Genomic DNA, 24,217 nt, shown 5'->3' on the forward strand with positions numbered 1-24,217 from the left:
TCGAAAGATAATTCAATATTACAGATATAACGTTCTCTATTAGTCTCGTAATCTTTAGAGCTTGTTCTACATATGTTTCACAATGTTATATGTAAATAGAAATGGATCAAATGTACAACATTTTTCAATGAACATAAAAACAGGTGGTCAACTGTTGTGGTATGAGGTGAACTTGATTGGACATGATGAAAAATATCAGTTATCAGCTTATTTATTAGCTTGTTTATTTCCATCCTCCATCACATTCAGTCTTTCTTATTTCATAGTCAACAAATAACAGTGGGGTAGTAACAGTAGCTACACTGCCACATCACTGATTAATTTACCATAAAATCACAACACCAGTTTATATGAGTTTGTTTACTGATGCAGAATCATACAGGATACACTGAATCTAACCACAGAATCTAATCAGACAATCTAGCCACAAAATCTAATCTGAGAACTAAACCACAGAATTGAATCGCACAATCTAACCACAGAATCTAATCATAGAACTAAACTACAGAATTGAATCACGGAATCTTATCACAGAATCGAATCATAGATCAGAACTACAAAATCTAATCACATAATCTAATCATAGATCAGAACTACAAAATCTAATCACAATATCTAATCATAGATCTGAACCACAGAATCTAATTATAGAACTGAACCACAAAGTGTACCCAAATAATCTAATCACAGAATCTAATCATAGAACTAAACCACAGCATCAAATCATAGAATCGAATCACATAATCTAATCATAGATCAGAACTACAGAATCAAATCACATACTCTAATCATAGATCTGAACCACTAAATCTAATTATAGATCTGAACCACAGTGTCTAACCAAAGAATCTAATCATAGAATCTATTTACAAAATCTAACCACAGAATTTATTCGCAAAATCTAACCACAGAATTCAATCGTAGAATCTAATCACAGAATCTAATTATAGCTCTGAACCACAGAATCTAATCACAAAATCTAACCACAGAATTTAATCGCAATATCTAACCACAGAATCTAATCATAGAATCTAATCACAGAATCAAAACATAGAACTAAACGACAGAATTAAATCTGTGAATCTAATTAATCTTGACAAAGATCTGAACCACAGAATCTAACCAAAGAATCTAATCACAGAATCTAATCACAGAATTCAACCACAATATCTAAAGATAGATCTGAACCACAGAATCTAATCACAGAATCACAGAATCTAATCATAGATCTAAACCACAGAATTAAACCACAGATCTAAACAACAGAATGTATTCGCGGAATCTAATTCCAAATGATAAAATTTATTAAATCCAATCACAGAATAAATTACAGATTCGAAAATCAGATCACACAGTAAGTGACTATTTTCACCGTTTCTAATAGACACTATATACACAGTTTATGTAGTACATGGCATGTTATGGTGTATAGTATAACATGTGTATGTGTTGTCTAGGAGGTGGTGTATAAAGTGGGTTGAAAGAACATGCACACACTAAATAGACGTGTGTATATACATGTGTGTGTGTGTGTGTGTGTGTGTGTGTGTGTGTGTGTGTGTGTGTGTGTGTGTGTGTGTGTGTGTGTGTGTGTGTAAGATCTCTAACACACACAGGCAGGAGAAGGAATGAGGATAAATGCTGCATACTTACAGGTAAAGTCCTCACAAATCCCAGCTTAGGTGTAAGAGAGAAAGCATAGAGTCAGTGACAGGAAGCCTAAAGGCTCACAGCACAGCACAGCGCACGTGCTACAGGGTTAGCGGAGCAGACAGGAAGTGATGTCAGAAGCAAGAGAGGGCCCATTTAGCTAAGGGTGGAGGAAAAGAGACAAGGGCCCCGGCCCGGGCGTGGCCCGTCGGCTTACCTTGTTGCGCTTGAAGTAGGCGCGTCGGCATGCGGCGAAACACTTCTCACTGCAGAAGCTCTTGAGTTCAGAGCCCATGCTGAGGGAGTAACGCTTCAAACCGACCTTCTGACACCACGCGCACACAATCTGAACATTACACATGTCCTCTTCTGAAAGACAGAAAGAGAAAGAGATAGAGAACAGAGGAAAATACACGTTTAAATTGTAGGTATAAATTCATAATGTGTTCAGTAACTCCATTCTTTTTTTACTCTATTTTGACAATGACTGTGACTGTCTCTCTCTCTCACACACACACACACACACACACACACACACACACACACACACACACACACACACACACACACACACACATACACACAAACACACACACCTGGTATCACATGGCACGATTTTGATTTGTTTTACAATCTTTCGACCTTTGTCGCTGTTTGTGGTGCTGATCTCACTGATCTCACTGATCACTCATAGCTGTCTTTATAAATACATTTCTATCAAATATGCCAAAATATACCATAACCTTTCTGACACCAGTGACCAAATCAAGTCATGACACTCCATTACAGATCTATTCATCATTATTCATTCCTAAATAAACCCTACAAAGAGAATTTGAAAGCAGAATGTGAAGATGAGATCATTTTGCTGACTCAGCTTCATCGTTCTTATAACCCATTGTCCAGATCTGTTTATGTTCAAGTGAGAGTGTAATCATGGTAAAATAGGTGGCTGTGGAAAGTGAAACAGTCACTTGGGTCGGATGTAAGTTTTTTTGATCAGTAGAACACACATGGTATACATGATAGAAAAGAAAGAGAAAAGCAATCTTGAACATGCATAGAAAGAAGAGAGAGAGAGAGAGAGGGAGAGAGAGAGAGAGAGAGAGAGAGAGAGAGAGAGAGAGAGAGAGAGAGAGAGATAAAGAAAAAGAAATATAGATAAAAGTAAAAAAAACAGAAGCTAAAAAAGTGGACAAAAAAAAGTCAAAGTGTTGACAAAGCATGACATGATTCCGGCACTAATGCATAACTGTAATAATAACCCTGTGTGTGTGTGTGTGTGTGTGTGTGTGTGTGTGTGTGTGTGTGTGTGTGTGTGTGTGTGTGTGTCAAGAGATCCTGCCCTAGTTTGAGTGAAACATAATTTGTACTTTAGAAAAACGTGATGGCAGCTTGAACAAGCCCACCGTCTCCCGCACACACTCAAGCATAGCCGGTAATGCCACCCGTTGCCAAGGTAACAGCCCAGTGTTGACATGGCGATAGCAAACCATCATTTGTGTATGCATGTGTGTATGTCTGTGTGTGAGGGAAACGAAGAAAGAAAGGGAAAGAGAATACGTGTGTGTGTGTGTGTGTGTGTGTGTGTGTGTGTATCCGTGCACTGTGACTGAACATGATGAGCGTGCTGCAAAGGGGCGTTTGCTGCTGCCCAGGGTGACAGGTGTGTGTGTGTGTGTGTGTGTGTGTGTGTGTGTGTGTGTGTGTGAGTGTGTGTGTGTTTTTGAACTGTGTCAAGGCCAGACTTGATGAGCACATTGCTGGGAGGCGTTTCCATCTCACAGGGGAATACACGTCATTTGTGTGTGTGTGTGTGTGTGCGTGTGCATGTGCGTGCGTGTGTGTGTGTGTGTGTGTGTGCGTGTGTGTGCGCACGCGCGCGTGTGTGTTGGGCACATCAAAATGTATTTTAAAATAAAATACCTTAACTATAAGTGTATCAAAATAAACTACAAAATAAACTACATAAAAAGCAGCCACACCATGTATCAAAATAATCTACTGTGGTTTTATATTTAAAAAATGCTAAAAAATACTTTTAAAAGGGAGCATGACATTTCTTCACAAACTTTCCATCAATTGGCCTATTTGATCACCTTTACCATTACACTGACTCAGTTGATGAAGGTAAACAATGTTTGATAGCAACATCTTTTCTCAGGCCGAGTCACACAATAAATCGGACAAATGCAACCAGTTAACAGATGAAATATTCACATACATTTCCCTGTGATCTCCCAGATGACGGTTAGTTTTAAAGTAACCAACAGTTTAATGTTTAACAGTTTGTGAATGAATCATAATTGTATCCTAATTTAGTTACTTGGTGTTTGGTAACGAAGGGTTTCTAACTAATTCATCATTTGATTGTTAATCATAAATATAATAATATATTATATATCAGGCAGTCATTCATGCAATGGTTTGTAAAATCCTGATCCTACTAAACAGCTACTTCAATTGGGGTTCAATATTTGGCAGTCAAATATTTATTTATCAATTATTGGACACCTATTTGAAAGCTGGCGGCCTGCACATTTCTTACCTTCACCACCTTCTTCCATATGGATCAAGTTTCTGTTCTGATCTCAACAAGTCTGGGCAACTACTGAGTAGACACCAATCAGAAGCCACATTTTTATGATGTCATCAGATAGACTTCTTACTTAAGTATTTGACAGTACTTTAAAACTACAAATATACAAAACACTAAAGTAATTTGATACAAAATATGAAGTCATTTTCATCAACCCTATCAAATACAAATAACTAAATCCTATTTTATTTGTGAAATACATGTATCATAAATACTTCCCATCCCTGTGATGGGAAAACGATGCGTTGCCAGGATGAACGCATCTCCCTTCTTGTGCGATGCCTTACTTTTACCAGCCGTTGACAGAAGTTAGTTCTCTCTGTGTAAGAGCGCGTATTTTTTAGCTGTGTTTTTGGTGTTTCAAAGCCCAATTATAGCTCTTAAGACAGTGAAACAGAGCATGTTCGTCTCCTTCCTTTACTCACGAACCGGCGCTCGTCCACACAACAGCTGCCACATACATATATACTTTATAGTTTAAACATTACGGTACTGTAAATTGCTCTGTTTTACTCAATTATGCACTGTAATTAAAATTGTTAACAAATGACACTATACTACCCCATACTGATCACCATTCTTTTACACCCCTGGGAGGGCTATGCCATGTCTCGACTTACGATATTTTGAAGTTACAATGGGGTAAATTATTTTTGTTAAAAGTTCTTAAAGTTGTGCACCTCTTTCCCATGTGTTTCCCATAGCACTAAATCAACAAATGTTTTTCACCTTGACGATTGCACACAGGGACTGTAATGGAATCGCATTTTAGATTTATAGATGGTCCCCAACACTATATGCAACTATAACACCTTCCACTTTTTCTGGGAACATTTTGGAGTGAGAATCTTTGCCCATTCATCCTTTGGAGCTTTTGTGAGGTCAGGCACTACCGTTGGACAACATATCCTGGCTTTTCCAGTTCATCTCAAAGGTGTTTGATGGATTTGAGGTCAGGGGTCAGTGTGGGCCACTCAAGTTCTTAAATGCAATGTTTATACAACAATGTCTTAATGGGCCTTGTTTTGTGCACGACCGTTCTGGAATAGAAAAGGGTCTTTTCCAAACTGTCACCACGAAGTTGGAAGCAAAGCATTGTCCAAAATGTTATGGTTTGCTAAAGCAGTAAAAATTTCCCTTCAGTGAAAACAGGGGGCCTCGACCGACCTCTGAAAAATAGCCCACCACCAAAATTATCATCCAAAAAATCCCTTGCTAAAATGTAAAGTTGGTACAATGCAGTTAGGCAGGTAATGTTCTGGAATCTCCCAAACCCAAGCTGCTCCAGAGTGCTGTTTTGAGGCTTGCATGCAGCTTCTTAGCATAGAAACCCATACCATAAAACATGAAGCACACTTTCAGTGCAGAGATTAATGCCAGCAATAATGCTAGTAGTTTGGAACTATCAGCTGTGGAATCAGCAGTGTTAGCAATTCTCATACATCAGGCTCCTGAGGCCTACATTCACAATCGATGCTTGAATTTATACAGCTGTGGCAATGGGCCTGACATGATAGGTGTGTCCCAGTACTTTTTCAATAAAGTGTAGTTTCATATTCAACTACATGTGTTCAATTAAAACAGCACATTTCTGAATCGAAATTAGGAAAATGTTTTGCGTTTCCATGCTGCTGAAACTTTAGGGGCTGTCACAAAATTGTGGCAAAAAATTAATAAATAAATTATAAACAACAAAGTGATTGGTAATCATTATGTAACAGACTAGCAGTAGCAGTATGAAACTACTTCAAAGCAGTATGACATCACATTATATGACTCTGTAGCAGTATGACATCACTATAGCAGTATGACATTGTGCTACATGACATGAGTCTGTAGAAGTATGGCATCAGTGTACAGCTATGGCATCACGCTATATGAAATGACTTTATACCACTATAACATCACTGTATATCAGTTTATTGATCAGCCGTAACATTAGGACCACCTGCCTAAAACTGACTGGTCTGTGGCTAATATTATGACATTGCTCTCTAAGACATGAGCTGGACAGTGTGAATTGATTGTGTAGCAGTATGACACGAGACTGTAGTTATATGACATCACTTCACAGCACTCACTCCACAGCAGCTTGACATCACTTTACAGCAGTATGACATCACTCTGTATAACATACACTGTAATAGTATATCATTTAAAAACAGTGTAACGTGACTCTGTAGCAGTATGGCATCAATCTATAGCAGTAAGACGTGACTCTGTAGCAGTATAGCATCAATCTATAGCAGTATGACGTGACTCTGTAGCAGTATGGCATCAATCTATAACAGTATAACGTGACTCTGTATTAGTATGACATCAATCTATAGCAGTATGACGTGACTGTAGCAGTATGACAACAATCTATAGCAGTATTTAGTGCAGTAATATCAGTTTGTGATGAAGCCTTGGGCAAGAATGAACACACACACACACACACACACACACACACACACACACACACACACACACACACGTGTAAAAACAAAACCTTTACACAGTTTCAGTTTACTCAGTGCACTGATTTGCATTTCCCCCAGGAAATTAGTCCAGGTAATTAGTCCAGTTTTAAAGTGGCCTTAAATCTGTGACTACTGCTTGTTTATTCAAAAAAACATTGTTGATGATTGAAATGTGAATTAACATAAAAAAAAACGTTTCACTAAAATCAACTCACCGTAAATAATTAATTCTAATTAACGCATGCACATGTGTGTATATGTTTGTGTAAATGTTTGTCTCTCTCGTTTGTGTTCATTCATTCATCTTCTCCCACTTATCCGTAATTCAGGTCGCGGGGGCAGCAGTCTAAGCAGATTCCCCAGACACTTCTCCGTGTCCAGGGATCGGGCTGTCAAGGCCCCCGCCTTCGACTGCTGCCCAATCCTCTCAGCACCGGTCCCCTACGGTCCCTCCTGCAGGTGGTGAGCCCACGGGAAGGCGGCCCCACGTTGCTCCGACGTCACGGTCCTTGATTTATTTTTCTCGTAAGGGTCCCCTGGACCATAGAGGGTTAAGTGCCTTGCTCAAGGGCCCAAGAGTGGCAGCTTGGCAATACCGGGGCTTGAACCCCCGACCTTCCGATCGGTAAACCAGCGCCTTAACCGCTGGAGCCACCACTCCCCCGCGTTTGTGTTTATATACTTAAATATATATATATATATATATATATATATATATATATATATATATATATATATATATATATATATATATACATACATATATATATATATATATATATATATATATATATATATATATATATATATATATATATATGTATGTATATATATATATATATATATATATATATATATATATAGTTTATACACACATTATATACATTTATATCTTTATAATGTGTGTGTGTGTGTGTGTGTGTGTGTGTGTGTGTGTGTGTGTGAGCATGCACTGAAATAGTTATGTATTTGCTCTGTGTGTGTGTGTGTGTGTGTGTGTGTGTGTGTGTGTGTGTGTGGACATCTTCCAAGTGAGAAACAGATGGTGTGGACTTGCTAATTACCATGGCAACATTGCCCCAAACTCCGCCCACATGCTGCTCCGGCCCTTATGAATAATGCATAGGCTGCTGGAGGGTCTATCTCTCTCTCTTACACACACACCCATACACACACACACAAATTTGAAGTGCAGGTATGTGGCATCATGCCCATGGAGTTGCTGTACGCATGTAATTACCCACGGCCGTGTGCCCTACTGAGGGGGAAATGGGGGAAATAGGACACAGCCGCTGCAGTCAGAACACCCGGTTTGAGAGAACGGTGTTTTAATCTAAAAAAGTGTGTTTCCACTTCTCCAAGAGGTCACACCGGCCCTTAGCTCGCTAGTTAAAAAAAAATTCTGAACACAAACAAGAAAGATAAAAATGTCACAAAAGTAAGGAGAAGAAATGACAAGACAGCTGGGAGTCTGAGGAAATCGCTAGAAAGTAAAGTAAGAATATGAGAACAAAGAAAAAGTACGATATAAAGAGCTATACAGATGTACAAGAAATAAATAATAAGAAGAGAAAACCAAGAAACGCTTCTGGTCAGCCAGCAGTAATTTACTGCTTCAGACTAATGTTATACGTCTATGCAGTGATGTATTGGTACATAATGATGCCATGCTATGTAGTGATATCATTACTGCTATGTGGTGAGGTTTTGCTACATACTAATGTCATTCTGTTATGTAGTGATGTCATTATTACTTTGGAGTGATGTCATTACTGCTATGTAGTGATATCAATATTGCTACGTAGCATTAATATAGCATCGTGCAGCTCTAGAGTGAGGTCATAGTACTACAGACGAATGTCAATTTGCTTGTATTGATCGATGTCATAATTCTACTACACTATATACTGCTAAATAGTGATGTCACACTGCTATATAGTGATGTCACATTCCTATGTAGTAATTTAGGGGGTAATTCTCACCTGCTGGTGGTTTGATGAGTGGGGGTGGAATCAGGGGAACGATGATTGGCATGCCCCCTTGCTCCTTGGCAACTGTCGCTGAGGAAGAGGAGGAGGAGGCAGGGTTAGCAGGCGTCTCCGTGGAAACGCCGTTGCGTGATGTAGGGGTTGAAGAGGAGCTGTTGGCATGAGGAGGAGACGAGCTGCCCTCAGGCATCACCGCTTTTGGCAAAGAGTTTTCTAAAAGGAAACAGAGAGAGAGACAGAGGGCTGAGAGCGCTCTTGTTACACACACACACACACACGCACACACACACACACACACACACACACACACACACACACACACACACACACACACACACACACCTGCACCTTCCAAAAAACGACCCAAAAAGACCCAAAACATATAATGGCAAATTTCCAGAAACTCATTTGTCATGTTAACAGTGTACTCCAGCTGACAGGGATTACGTCTAAATAAACAAGCTAATTAGCTCTGATTGTGTCTTCGCTAATCTCTCTTCTTGCAGCTTCATTCAGTGACAATAGCGTTGCATCCTAATCTGGACAACAGCAGAATGTAATTATGAAGACAGTCCCAGGGCAGACGTTTAGCATTAACGGGACGTGGCTGACAGTGTAGCAGACGGCACTCTTTACGCACTAAACTCAGTGGTAATGAAGGAGGGAGAACGTTAACTTCCTTAATAAAAAAGTTCAAGTTGGTCTAATGTGCTAGTGCCCTAAAATAGATAAGAGGAGGAGATTTTAAACTACGGTGGGAAGTTGTTGCATCTTCTGGTCACTGTAACCCTACCTAGATTATACCCCATCACCAATAGTAATTATTTTGAAATGAATCATGACCCTCGTGAGTGATGTATGGTGCTCATTGGTTTCTTTTCGTTACAAATGAAACACCGGTGTCTGAGAAAAATGGCTGTAAATCCCTTATCAATCAGCCGAGACATTTTTAGTGTCTGAAAGTTTACTAGTACTTGCACACACACACACACACACACACACACACACACACACACACACACACACACAAAAAAGTGTGTTTCTTATTTCATGTCGCTTATTTCAGCCCTTGAAAAAAAATTTTACGCCTAATTTAACACACAAATATACTTCTAACAAAGTATAAACATAAAAAGTGATAAATTATAAATGATTGTAGTGTTGAACTAGACATGCCATATTGCGGACAAAGATCTTTTGTGCGTACACCACGTTCATGCTTTTCTACAATTTTTTTATTTTTTATTTCAATGGTTATTGTTTTTACAACCTTCTTTCCAACCTTCTTTCTTACTACACGTCTTGAGACCCATGATGCTAAATTTATAGTGGAATAAAACAAACACTGTAAAAACAGAAAAAGGCTCAATATTTACACGAGTGAACGACGAGAACGCACTCAAAACAATGTCTATGACGCGACTGAGCATGAAGCGTGGGGACGGCGGTGATGAGCGATGAGCAGAATGCGTGACTGGAACCAAACGTGTCAAAAGAAATGCTCGTCATCCCGATATATGCTCTTATTCCTACAAAGATGTTTATGATTTATATATAGTAATGCTAATATTAACTACTAATAATTTTTATCAATTTATAGATCTAAAAGAAAAAAATTTCCCTTCAATTATTTTGTGGTATATATTGAAGTTTAAGTCCTTTCTCCAAAATGGTCTTTTGGTTTACGTAATAACAAGTTATACGTAATAACACTTAAATGTTCTGTGCATTTTTGACAAAGTAGAAGAAAGTACAAGAAGAAAACTGATGCTGTAGCAAAACAAACTGATGCTGTAGCAAAACAAAATTTAAATGTTACATTTGTTCAGAAATTGTCCAAACTTCACAGCTGAACACGAATCTTGAGGTGGGCGGAGCTGAGTTACTCAGTGTGTGTGTGATGATTGGCTCTCACCTTTCAGGACGGAGATGTGCTGGCGGATTTCCCCGTCTGGATAGTTGTGGATCTCGATATCGTCGGAGTCTCGCAGTTCCACTTTGTCGTACCCGTACCAACCGAGCAGCTCGTTCATCGTGTTCTCAGCAAAACTCTGCGACAAAACAAACAGCAGTTTAATGAATTAACAAATAACAAAACTCACATATACACTCACTTTTAACTATTTTTTTAATTATAACATCTTACACACTCCTGTTTATGTTCTCAGAGTTATCAGAGATCCAATGGTCCCAGTGTTGCAATGTTGCAGTTCGGTTCCACAGGGTCCTAAGCTTCCAAGACCAGTGTTTACTGAGCTCTATTTTCTCAGAGTTTAAAGTTTCTACGGTACATTTTCCTCCAGAACCCAGCTTTCCAGGCTCTAAGAATCATATTCTAAATTCTATGTCACTGTAGTATGTTCATAGACTATCATATTCCATGCTCCAACAGCATTCATTAGGCCCTATATTTACAAGGTTCTATATCCACAGTTTTCTCTGGGTCTAGGAACCATTGTTTTATGTTCCCAGAGTACTATATGCCCCAGATATAATTTTTTTCTTGGTCTTATTAGATTCCTATGATGTCCAATTTTATGTTTTTAGATGTATCAATGTAAGTTTTTCATTTTGTGCAGTATATCTTAGTTTATTTTTTCAGTTGCCATGCCAACTAAATACTATCAATCTAATGGGTCAGATCCTGCAGCTGAGCACTTTTTTAGATATCGTGAAAGTTTCTATCATTACGACATTAACAGGCACATCAACTGTCTTACTTTCAGGACAACAACTTCCTGTATGGAGAAGACAGTATATATATATATATATATATATATATATATATATATATATATATATATATATATATATATATATATATATATATATATAGAAAGGCATGTCAAAATAAAATGAAAAGCAATACTTTTTGTACAGATTTCGGTAGAAGAAACAGAAACTGTGAATTATCGTTAATTAAGAGAAAAATCCATCAGTTTTCTCAAACCTTACAAACGTAATCATGCAGTCTTAGAGTCACTCTCCCCCCAAATGCCTGAGAGACCCGAGTCTCTTTCAGACTTCATCTGGAAAGTGAGTTTTATTACTTGAGGTTATAGAAACGTGTGTTTCTGTCATAAAACATGACTTTTTCTTAGTTTTTTCTCACTGTAGGCTCATTAATTAGTAGTTATTACACACCCTGAAATACAACTAAAATATTGCTACTGTAATGTGAAACTATGTAACAGGACACAGAAAAGAAAAAAACACTGATCGAGGTTAAGAATAACCGAACCAGAGAGCTACAATAAATCCTAAAATAACGTTTTTCTTTTTATTTACAAGATTGAAATTATTACACTAACATTTAATAAGAAATTATTACATTTCTCTCTCTTTTTTATAGACACACACACACAGACACAGACACAGACACAGACACACACACACACACACACACACACACACACACACACACACACACACACACAAAATCATTTGTAGACACCTGCCTATAAGATTGGTACATATGTGCTTTTTGAACGTCCCATTCCACATTTTATCTCCATTTCCTGTAGCAATAATTTCCACTCTTCTGGGAAGATGCTCCACTAGCTGTTTGAGTGATTTTATGGATATCTGTGCTCATTCAGCTACAAAGGTATAATAGTCAGGCACTGATGTAGGTAAGGTGGGAAGAGGTCTGGGGTGCACTCCCAGAGATGTTCATTAGGGAACGCTATAGCAGGAGATCTTCCATTCCAACCCATGTAAAGCAGGTCGTCATAGAGCACTGTCATGCTGCAACAGATTTGGGTCTCCTAGTTTAAGTGAAGGGAAACTTCAATGCTACCACATTCAAAGAAGTTCTATTGTGTGCCTCCAACTTTGTGCTAACAGTTTTGGGGGGAAAAAACATATGGCTGGAAGAGTTCAAATATTGGAAGGAAAAAAAAAACTTTTTAAACAGAATTGTCCCAGAACAGCTTTACAGAAATGAATAGATTTGAAATATTAATAAATAAAAAAAAAGAACAAAAATAAAAATAAATAATAATTTATTTTTGCTTAAAAAAAATCTATATTTTTATTGTAATTTTATTGTAAATGTAACTTTTTTCTATATAAAAAGATCATATAGAATGTAAAAGAAAAAAATTACAATAAAAAAGGTATAATTTTTTATGATCAAATAAGGAAATTTTAAAAACATAAATTGAAAAAAAGAAAATAGCAAATAAAATAAAAGTAATTATGCAGAATAAAATAAAGAAAGACATTTATTTTAATTAATTTAAAAACAAATAGTACATAAAATAGCTCAAATAAATTATATATATATGTAAGAAATCCAATGAAAGAATGTAATTATAAAATGAATGAAAATATAAATAAAATATAAAAAAGTCTACATTTGCACTGTATATTTGAATATTTAAATAACTTTGGTTATGATGAAACTGTTACTAAGTGCGTGTTTGTGTAAGTATGTGAGTGTGAGTGTAAATGTGTGTGTGTGAGTGTGTGATGACTGAAAGACCGAAGGCTATAATAAGCTTCTGTTACTTGTTAGCTACATTAGCCTTACCGCTCCGGAGAAGCAAACTTCACGCCAAACACGTCTCGGCTGACGGAGCTGAAAAAAGTCGAGAAGTTCCATTGAAAACGAAGGTCTGTGATAGCGGAACTCGCTATCACAAGACAAGGTCAAATAAAGGTCGTGACCAGAGACGCCGGCGCTGTAATGGAAGCTCGTTTTTTTGGTCAGTGTTTAAATCCCGGAGGAGGTTTGATTTTCCTATACTCCTTACAGACGAGACGGTTCAGTTAATCGGCAGGAGGTTACGCCAGATTTCATCACCCGGTTAGCGCTGGGCGTTTAGCGCTAAACGACATTACGATGAAAACCCACAGGACACGCCAGAGTATTAAATACGTCTCATATGATCCTTCTCTTTCTTCTGCCGTCTCTGTTTTCCTGCCACTACCTATAGCTAAAGGATTAAATATACACTTACAGGTATATCTCGTCACACGCAACATTTAAGTCAATAAAGTCGTGACAACACTTGTTGCCAGGCAACCAGGGAAGTTGGACGCCAGGCATCGGCTAGCTAATGACTGAGGTTAATCGTTAACCTGCCATAGAGATGATAAAGATTGCGTGGAGACAAAACGGTGGCAAGACAATGGCAGACAGGTACACAAACATGTACAGGATGCTGACGTTTCCCTCAGATGTGTCGTCAAATTATCACAAAATCGCTCCCGATGACTAAAAATCCTGTAATTCAAATTAGCATAAATTGCTAGTAACTATTGCGACCATCAATAAAGACATTGTACCTCAATTCGTGATACTGTAATACCATGACAACAAGCATGATTCCAGAGTTATGGCATGTCGCTACTGAATATCTGAATACAAGAAAAATAAATATTCAAAATTTATATCAAATACAATTTTAAATAAAATGCAGAAAAACGAAATAGAGGGATTTAGGAACGAGGGATGTGGAAAGGCAGATAAAAAAAAATTAGTACAGAAATGAAGAGAAAGAAGAAAAGGGGATGGGAAAGAAGAGGAACAACAGAGAGGGATTGAGAGAGAAAGCGAGGGAGAGGAGAGATGAAGATTACAAGTGGAAAAGAAAGATAAATGGCATGAAAACAGATGGATAGAAAAAAGAACAGAGTAAAAGAGAGCAAGAAAGGACAGCTGAAAAAAGGACACGCAAAACTTTTTGTCTGCTTATAGGTACACTTCCTGTTATCACTTATAGTATTAGAATGAGTGAGTACAAAAATGCTGTGATTTAAATAACGAATAAATAGCTAACATTTGTTCTCTCGCTTTCTTTCTTTCTTTCTTTCTTTCTTTCTTTCTTTCTTTCTTTCTTTCTTTCTTTCTTTCTTTCTCTCTCTCTCTCTCTCTCTCTCTCTCTCTCTCTCTCTGTCTCTTTTCCAAACTGAAGGAGAGATGGAGCGCAGGAGTGTATCACACGATACTCTTGATGGCAATGCATGAAAGAGGAGAGCTGGAATGAGGGAGAGAAAGTAAGAAAGAAAGAGAGAGGGATTTCTGATATCTTTCTAATTACACTCTCTGAGATGGAGCTGTAAATTCTGACAAAGCCTAGGACGAGGGAGCCGGTTTTATTATTAGGGACAAACTGGTTGCAAATCTTTCCGTCTTTCTCTCCATCTCTCTCTCTCTCTCTCTCTCTCTCTCTCTCTCTCTCTCTTTCTCTCTCTCTCTCTCTCTCTCGCTCCATCTTTCTCTCTCAGTCTCTCCGTCTCTGTGTAATGAGATGAGGAACAGGACTCGGTGTGGGCAGTAACTGGAGTAGGTCACTGTATACCACGATAAAATTCCCGACCAGCTTCGCCAAGTTTCCCTCCCAGCCCACACTCCTCTCCTCTTCTCTCCCTCTCTCTCTTTTTATCACTCTTCCTCACTATCTTTATATTTATCTGTATATGAAGACTTTACTTTCTGAATTTTTACTTTTATTTTCTATGCTTTATAAAATTCTAGTAGTTTTCTCTCTTTCCTTTTATACTTTCTCTCTCTTTCTCTTTGTCTTTTCTTTCTGAAACCTTATTTCTTTCCCTTCCCAACTTTGTCTTTATTTTCTCTGTTATTCTATATTTCCCCACCATGCCCCCTATTAAAAGGTTTGATCTATCTATCTATCTATCTATCTATCTATCTATCTATCTATCTATCTATCTATCTATCTATCTATCTATCTATCTATCTATCTATCTATCTATCTATCTATCTATCTATCTATCTATCTATCTATCTATCTACTTAAAACCTTTACATCTGTCTCTCTCCATTCAATTCTTCACTCTTCCTTAAAGCCATACTCTGTTTTTTTCGACCAGTCTTCTACGATCTCTTTCACAATCTCTCCTCCTCTTTTTTATATACTTTTCTTTTGCCTCTCTTGTTTTTATGCCACTTTCATTTGCGCTCTCCATCTCTCTCTCGCTCTCCCTCTCTCTCTCCCCTCTTTCTCTACATTCCTCATTCACTCTTCTTTTTTCTCTCATATCTTTTTACTTCTTCTCCTCACATCCTTCCATCTTCCTCTCTTTTTCTTTCTCATCTTTTGCAACATTCAGTATCCCTCGTTCTTTCCCAACTTCTCTATCACTTCTTTGTCTTTTTTTCGATCTATCCTCTCAAACTTTTTCTTTGTATCCTTCTCTACGTTTCCCTCTTTCTGCTCTCTCTTTGCTCTTCATATCTCTTTTCTCATATCTCTCATGTTCTATCTCTCCTTCTCTCTCCCACTCTGTCCCTCACTCTGCTTTTATTTCTCCTCTCTCTCGTGATATCCGATCCCTCTCGGTGTATCAGGTTTCAGTTTTTACAGCTTAGGCTGTCTATTGCTGTATACATTCCTTTCTCCCTCGCTCCCTCTCTCGTTCTCTCCTCCCTCTCGTCCTCCTCTCTGTGAGCTTATTTTTCAAAAGCACACGAAAGTGGACGGAGATGAAGGCAGCACTGTCTCTCGCGTTCCTGCTCTTCGTCTTTATTCCAGGGAGCTAGTAAAAGTTGCTGCCTCCATATCTGTGTATGTGTGTGTGTGTGTGTGTGTGTGTGTGGAAATCGGATACATGAAAGGGAGAAAGTCATAACGCTCGGCGCTCAGGTTCACGTCGAGGCTAAGGAAGGGAACAGAGAAAAGCACGGCGCTGATTGCCAAAGCATGCGCTCTCACTGTGCGCTCGTTAAACACACAAGCGCGCACACACACACACGCACACACACACACACACACAAATTGGTGATGGAAGAAATGCAACACCACATGGCCAGAGTGTGTGCAGTGGTTAAACTGTGTGTCACACAAAGCAACAACACACCACCTGATGAACTTCCTGCACGCCAATACTGAGCGGCTTTTCGAACACATCCAGCGTTTTGCCGTTACCGTTCCCAACTGCATTTCCACAAGTGCTTTATTCTTCTTATACTACAGCAACCTGCTCACAATTACATTTTCACAATGTTGTTAAATGATAAAGCATTATTCTCTCTTTTTTATATTCATGCTGTTCTGTTTTTATGTATAGAAAATGATTCGACGCCTTCCGACCAATCAGAATCCAGAATCAATCTCACATCTCACAATTTTGCCATAAATAAAATATACTTTAATAGACATGATGATAAAAATTAGCACAGTGGAAATTAGGTCTCTGAGAACAGCAGCACTGGATATTGTCATTTCGACGTAGATTCATGGACACAAAATTCGTGCATTTCTGACTCTTATAATTTGTTGAAACTTATTTGAACTCTTTGTGCTTGTAACGTGTTCATCAGCAGCTTAAGACCGGAGATGTTTTCCTTCTGGGGCATGTCTTTTAAAGTGTTTTGTTTCGGAAGCGATTCCTCTACGCTCCGTTTTACCTCAGTGTCGCTTTACACGCCCTCTGCCACTCGCTCATCCGTACCGCGAGCTTACACTGAACCAACTGTGAACGAAAGCGTTAAGGTTACCTAAAAGCTCTCTAATGTGTCCAATATCCATCACTGTGTCATTACAACAAAGAGAAAAAAAACACCACTCAGGTATTTAATAAACTCAGCAGAGAGTCAGAACTGCACAGAGGTGTAATAACATGTTTATAACACATGAATAATCACTTGTCTGTAATTCTTTAACACCATGATGTTAAATAGTTGGGAAAGAAATGTCTGAAAGAAAGGAGCCATGGCTTAACTGCTGTCAGTCTTCAGGAAAGGGGTGTGGCTTAAGTTGTGTCAGTCTCTAGGAAGGGTGTGTAGCTTAAGCGGTGTCAGTCTCTTGGAAGGGGGTGTGGCTTAAATGGTGCCAGTCTCAGTGAAGCAGACATGGCCTAAATAGCATCAATCTCCATGAAGCAGGTGTGACAATGGCATAGTCTAAGTGGTGTCAATGTCAGTGAAGGAGGCGTGACCTAACTAGTGTCAGTGAAGAAGGCGTGTCCTAAATGGCATTAGTCTCAGTGAACAAGTTGTGGCCTAAGTGGTGTCAGTCTCAATTGAAGGTGTGGCCTAAGTGGTGTCAATGTCAGTGAAGGAGGCATAGCATAAAGGGTGTCAATGAAGGAGGTGTGGCTTAAGTGGTGTCCATGTCAGTGAAGGAGGAATGGCATAAATGGTGTCAGGTTAAGATTGGCTTTTATTCTCAATCTTATCAAAAAAGGCATCAATCCAAACAAGGAGGTGTGGTCTCTGTACCTGTCAGTCACAACAGAGGTATGAGTTCTCTGTATGTCAGTTCTCCTGAAGCAGGCGTGGCCTCTGTGCTGAACGAGGTGAGTCTATTGAAGGAGATGAGTCCTGGTGAAGTGGGCGTGGCCTCTGTGTTTATCATTCCAGGTAAAAGAGACGTGGTGTAAGAGTTAATCTTAGGGGTAAACTTATAGGGACATATCTATTACTTTCAAGTGTATATTCTCAATCTATTTCTGTAAATATGTTCTATGACAATTTTTACTTACTTCACTTACTCACTCACTTTTTCACTTTCGAATTAACGTTTTTCCCTGTCAATCATCTTGAGGGTGTGGCCTCTGTGGCGATCTGTCACAGTTTAATATGCCTTTATAATACATGAATATGCACTGAATAAAATATATATAAAACTGTCACATTGATATACATGATAAGCTCACATTTTATATATTAGTGTTGAAAATATATATATATATATATATATATATATATATATATATATATATATATATATTTAAAAATATTTTACTTAAAAAGCATTACAATATTTAAAACATGTCACATAAGGAGAAAAAAATTGTTCCTATTGACTTCTGACCTCTGGCTTTAATAGTGTAGATTACTGAGTTATTCATAAAAATATTTTACACACACATACACACACACACACACACACACACACACACACACACACACACACACACACACATGGTCATACACAGTCCCACACTGACACACAGAGTCACACACAATAACACGTAGTCACATACACACACAATTACACACACACACACACACAATCACACACAGTCACATACATACACACACAGTCACAGACACACACAATCACAAACAGTCACACAAAATCAAAGTCACATACACACACACAGTCTCATACACACACACACACACAGTCACACACAGTCAAATACACACACAATCACACACAGTCACATACACACACAGTCACACACAGTCACATACACACACTGTCACACACAGTCACATACACACACAAACACACACAGTCACATACACTCACAATCACACACAGTCACATACACACGATCACACACTCTCACATACACACACAAACACACACAATCACATACACACAATCACACACAGTCACATACACACACAATCACACACACACAGTCACACACAGTCACTCACAAACAAACAAACACACACACACACACACACACACACACACACACACAGTCACTCACATACACATACAAACACACAAACGTGTATACACACACACATGCACACACACACACACACACACACACACACACACACACACACACACACACACACACACAATACTGTGCAAAGTGTTTAATGGCGCTCGTTTGTCTTTTTATGAAGCACAACCTGCATGACAGAAAAGTATGTTTTGTGATGAATGTGTATGTGTGCAGTGTGTATACGTGGAGTGTGTATAGATGTAGAGTGTGCTACTGATGCGATTCGACATGGTTACCCCCTATTATGATGCAGTGTGATCCGATTTCGATTTGATGCAACACAATGCAATGGAAAACGTATGGCCTTCGGTTCAGACAGACAGCAAATCATGAATTTACTTAAGTGCCTTCTGACTTCTAATGCATGGCCCTTTTACAAACAGGGCTTTAGAGGAAGATGCAGCTCTACCTCTGCCATGTAAATCTATATTCTAGGTGACTCTCAGGACGCGCCTCGGTCTCCGTAGTGTTGTGATACGTCATATTCACGTAGCAGCAGTGGTGTTGAGAGAACACGCTCGAAAAACAGTTTAGCGCTGACAAATGAATCTACATATTAAATATTGGTCACAAATTACTAGTCGCTTTCTAAATAATAAAGGTATAGCGCATCTACTAAAATTCTATAGAAATATATCGTAGATTGCAATAAAATACCAGCTTGTATGTGATGCACACCTTTTTGAATCGATGCACCAAAGCACCGGTGCGAATTGGGGAAACTTACCATCCCTAGAGTGTATGTGTGGAGTGTGTGTATGTGTGGAGTGTGTGTACCCTTACACAGTGGTTCTAAATGGAAGTTTACACACAGCATTTCCACGTTACCCGAGTTCTGCTGATGCACTGATTTTTTGATGAGGTTTTATGATTTTGCAAACAGTGTAAGAAGCACAAGAACATTAATGTGCGAGTCTCATTGTACCGGAAATTCACGTACATGCGCAAAACAGCAGGTTCACAGCGATGCATCGAACGTAATCGTGCACAAAGCCTTATTAAACTGTCTGCGCTTGTCACAGATTTCCCCTTCCTGTCTCGGTTCCCATAGTAACAATTGCCATGTGCATTTATTTATGTATTGTCACACATCTTTGCTTCAGTTTGGACCCTGTCATCCTTAAGCCCATTGTGTTACCTTTCCTGTGTGTTCACGTGTGCCCTGTTATGTTCACGTGTTCTCTATTGTCCCCTGTTTCGTGTGTGTTCTGTGCCAGGCCTCAACGTGCATTTGCTTTGACCTCATATCATAACTGGCTTGTCGTAAGGAGGGATGGATTCTCCTCGTTTGTTGAATGATTCACTGTAAAATAACAACATGATCACGATACTACTAAACTGTCCTTATGCATCCATTGAGAGAGAGAGAGAGAGAGAGAGAGAGAGAGCGAGCGAGAGAGAGAGAGAGAGAGAGAGAGAGAGAAAGAGAAATATGGGGAGAGGGGCAGCATAGAAACAGGCATTAAAGATAAAAACAAGACACAGTGAGGCATCAATTAAAATGTAGAGATAGACAGAGGCCATGCACAAACTAATACAGTTTCGTAAAAAAAAAAAAAAAAAGCAGATTTTTGGTCTTTAGTCTTGTAACGGTGCCTTGTCTCGACGTTGCCGCGAAGGTTTTTAGACATTTCAGTGTGGATGAGCAAATTTATGGGAAACAATTGAATCCGATAGAATGAGAAAGAGAGAAAAAGAGAGAAAAAGAGAAAGAGAAAGAGAGGGAGAAAGAGAGAGAGAGAGAGAGAGAGAGAGAGAAAGAGAGCAAACGACACAAAAAAGTGAAAGACAGACAGAAAGACAATACAAACAATGAGGGATAGACACCGAGAATGTGGAAAAAGAAAGAGAGATCCACTACATTTCGCAAAATCAGTCGTTCCAATTTATTTATAAGTGAATAAAAACTTAACTGGTCCAACATGCAGCAAGTCACCAATCAGGGCAAAGCTGCTTTAAGCATGGGCCCAGGGTGGCGACACCTTTTGACATATCATGTCACAGTCAATGAACCTGGTCAGGACAGTGTTCACCCACCACCCGAAGAAACTCCCTCATTCATACATTAGGAAGGAGAGGCGGGGGTTGGGTGACGTCACCTCAGTGAGGAGCGCTGAATCCAAATGAAAATTATGGATGACAAAAAAGGTCAAAACCCTCATTATTCCAATTCAGAAAAAAGAAGAAAGAAGTGGGGGAAGCATGCAAAAGACAAAGGTGTGTATGTATCTGATTTCGTTATGAAGATAGTAAAGGCTAATGCATTTAATGAAATAGGCTAGAACTGTATATCATTTAGGATATGCTGTGATGTCTGGTGTGCTTTTACACATAGGGCAACAATATTTCTTTTAGCTGCATAACATTATCATTTATAGTATGTAGTTTAATATAATGTGTGTAGCAACAAAACAATTACAGCCAAACTAGTCTAGTTGGTTTGTAGTTAAACTAACACTTAATGATTTGGTTACCTCTAATTGAGGTGATGGCATAAAGGTTGTCTGGGATTGTACTGAACAGGTCCTGAACTGAGCTCAGTAAGGGGGAATCTCCAGTGCAGTTTAAAAGGCTAATTTCAAATACATAAATTATAAGGATATAGATATTGTAAGTATCATATGGATATAATTAGCCAAGGTTGGATTGGTTCTTGGTTCTGAGAGTTTGATTAATTGTGCACATTGACATGTGATTTTAATTGTGCAATAAATGCATTTTGGGTGATATTTCTACATGAAATGGAGCTCTTAGAAATGTGTCCACATTTGTAGACTGATCTAAGAATATTTAATGAATATATAATAATGAACATGTAATAAATCATAGTATTTTGGATGCGTAAATACATTTGAAGGCAAATACTTTTGTACTTTTACTCAAGTGAAACTTAAGTAGAGTATTTTTTTCTTTAACACTATCATCACTCTAATGAAGCTGAGAAGAAGTTCGGTGAAAAAGCTTTCAGAAGAGTTTGTCTCATCTTTATCTTGTCTTTATCTCAGAGCCGATTCTGCTCCAGAAGAAGACATAAGAGCTCGAAAAGTAGCAGCTGAAATAAAATCTCTGTCCTTCTCTCTCTCTCTCTCTCTCTCTCTCTCTCGCTCTCTCTTTCTTTCTGGTTAGTAAAAGTTGTATAAAAGTGTGCATAAAAAATCAAAAACGTCTGCTGTTGTTACACCTTCTTACCTGCAGGTAAAAAAGGAACGAAAGGAATTATTAACAAAATGATATTAGATATTAGTACATTACTGCTTGAAAGAAAGAAAGAAAGAAAGAAAGAAAGAAAGAAAGAAAGAAAGAAAGAAAGAAAGAAAGAAAGAAAGAAAGAAAGAAAGAAAGAAAGAAAGAAAACATACAAAAGAACAAATAAATGAAAGAAAAAAGGAAGTATAAAAGAAAAAAGCATGAAAGAAAGTAAGACAGACAGATAGAAAGAAAGAAATTAACGGAAGGAAGGAACAAACAAACAAATAAACAAACGAACGAAAGACAGAAAGTAAGTACAAAAGAAAGAAAGGAAATACAAAAGAAAGTATGAAAGAAAGAAAGCATGAAAGAAAGACAGGCCCAAAGAAAGAAAGAAAGAAACGATTGAACGAACGAATAAACAAAAGAACAAAACGAACGAATGAAAGAAAAGAAAGAAAGAAAGAAAGAAAGAAAGAAAGAAAGAAAGAAAGAAAGAAAGAAAGAAAGAAAGAAAGAAAAAAGGTGTGGGATGATTTTCTTTTCCCTCTGCCTGATAAATTGCTTCTCCGGATTAATAAACTCAAGTAAAACCTTTTTTGCGATCAGCAAGTAAACGTCTTTCCTTTCGCTCGGAGCTCCTGACGTACGGAAACTCTGTAGGAGGTTTGAAAAGTCGCTTGTAGAAATGTTGAACGCAGCATGAATTGGTGGCGTAGGTGTTAATTCGACGCTCGGGGATCGCATGAGCATCGCACGCCTCCACGACAAAACAATTACCTCGCACACGTACGGCTAATGAACGAACGTTTCGCTGCGGCGTGTTAAAGAGAACGAGGTGAGCCGTATGCGAGCGTGGGAGAGGCGGAAAAAACAGAAAGGAAACGAACCGTACCTCGAAGACGTGGAGGACGAAGAAAGTAAAGTTGGAACAGGAGCCTCACGCTCACTAGAACGACAGAAAAGATCAGGAAGGCTGAGGATGTGGATGAGCACCATAGTGAATAGAAATGACCTCAGTTTACGCATTTTCATTTCACACGTAAGCTAAGGCTAAATAGCACTGCCGATCTATCCCCAATCGCTCAAACCTGATCCAGCATGAGAACAAATTAACCTTTTTTCTTTTTCTTTTTACACTGTTTACCTGTATCTCATCTGATATTGATCTTCTGGTGATTGACCTGTGATTAAAGAACATTTCTACTGACTAATAAGGGCCCATAAGAGATCTTTAGCTCTGTCTGACTCTACAAAGAAACATCTAAATATATGATTGTTAACTGAATGTCAATACTTTTTCAAAATGTCCCGTGAGCATATTGCAAGCGTTTTTTTTCAGCTGTTAGGTGGAAAAACATTCAAAGGTTAAGAGTGATGTGAACAGTGTACTGATGGTCCCAGAGTTAAGATGGTTAAACTTAACTTTTTCGATCTTATGATGATGATGATAGAGATACGAAAATCTTTTACAAATATTTACTGTTTTGAGCTGCAGGCAAACATAGCAGCGTATGCGTTGCCCTCCACTCATGAACAGGAGCTCACCCACCTGCCCGCTGCCGCACACATATATAATGTACAGTTTATACTTTACGGTACTGTAAATTGCTGTTTTGCTAAATTATGTAATGTCGTTTTTGTTAAATGATGTACTGTAATTTGTAAATTATGAACTGTAAATTATGTGCTAACATTGTTAAACTATGTACTGTAATATGTTTCATTAATTACTTTAATTTGTAAATGATTTACTGTAGGGTCCCTGGTGGTCTAGTGGTTAGGATGCGGCGCTCTCACCGCTGCGGCCCGGGGTCGATCCCTGGTCAGGGAACCATCCCCAGCCACTCTTAGTGCCGGTCCCAAGCCCGGATAAATGGGGAGGG

The 24,217-nt window shown here is 38.5% G+C and overlaps 1 protein-coding gene across 10 annotated transcripts in view; it reads right to left on the reverse strand.

Moving 5' to 3' along the window:
- sobpa (sine oculis binding protein homolog a) overlaps positions 1 to 24,217 on the reverse strand; it is a 52,363-nt gene that overhangs the window by 23,349 nt on the left and 4,797 nt on the right. For 6 of the 10 annotated variants that reach the window (XM_083539785.1, XM_083539784.1, XM_083539780.1 and 3 more), the window contains exons 2-4: positions 10,615 to 10,750; positions 8,694 to 8,912; positions 1,868 to 2,019 (exon numbers count right to left, since the gene is read on the reverse strand). In XM_083539785.1, coding sequence (XP_083395911.1) covers positions 1,868 to 2,019; positions 8,694 to 8,912; positions 10,615 to 10,750 — 507 coding nt within the window. Of the gene's footprint in view, positions 1 to 1,653; positions 1,678 to 1,867; positions 2,020 to 8,693; positions 8,913 to 10,614; positions 10,751 to 24,217 lie in introns of all 10 variants that reach the window. The other 4 variants (XM_083539782.1, XM_083539777.1, XM_083539783.1 and 1 more) reach the window with 1 other exon arrangement.

This window comes from Silurus aristotelis (genome assembly GCF_946808225.1).
Source record: "Silurus aristotelis genome assembly, chromosome: 4".
NCBI lineage: Eukaryota > Metazoa > Chordata > Actinopteri > Siluriformes > Siluridae > Silurus > Silurus aristotelis.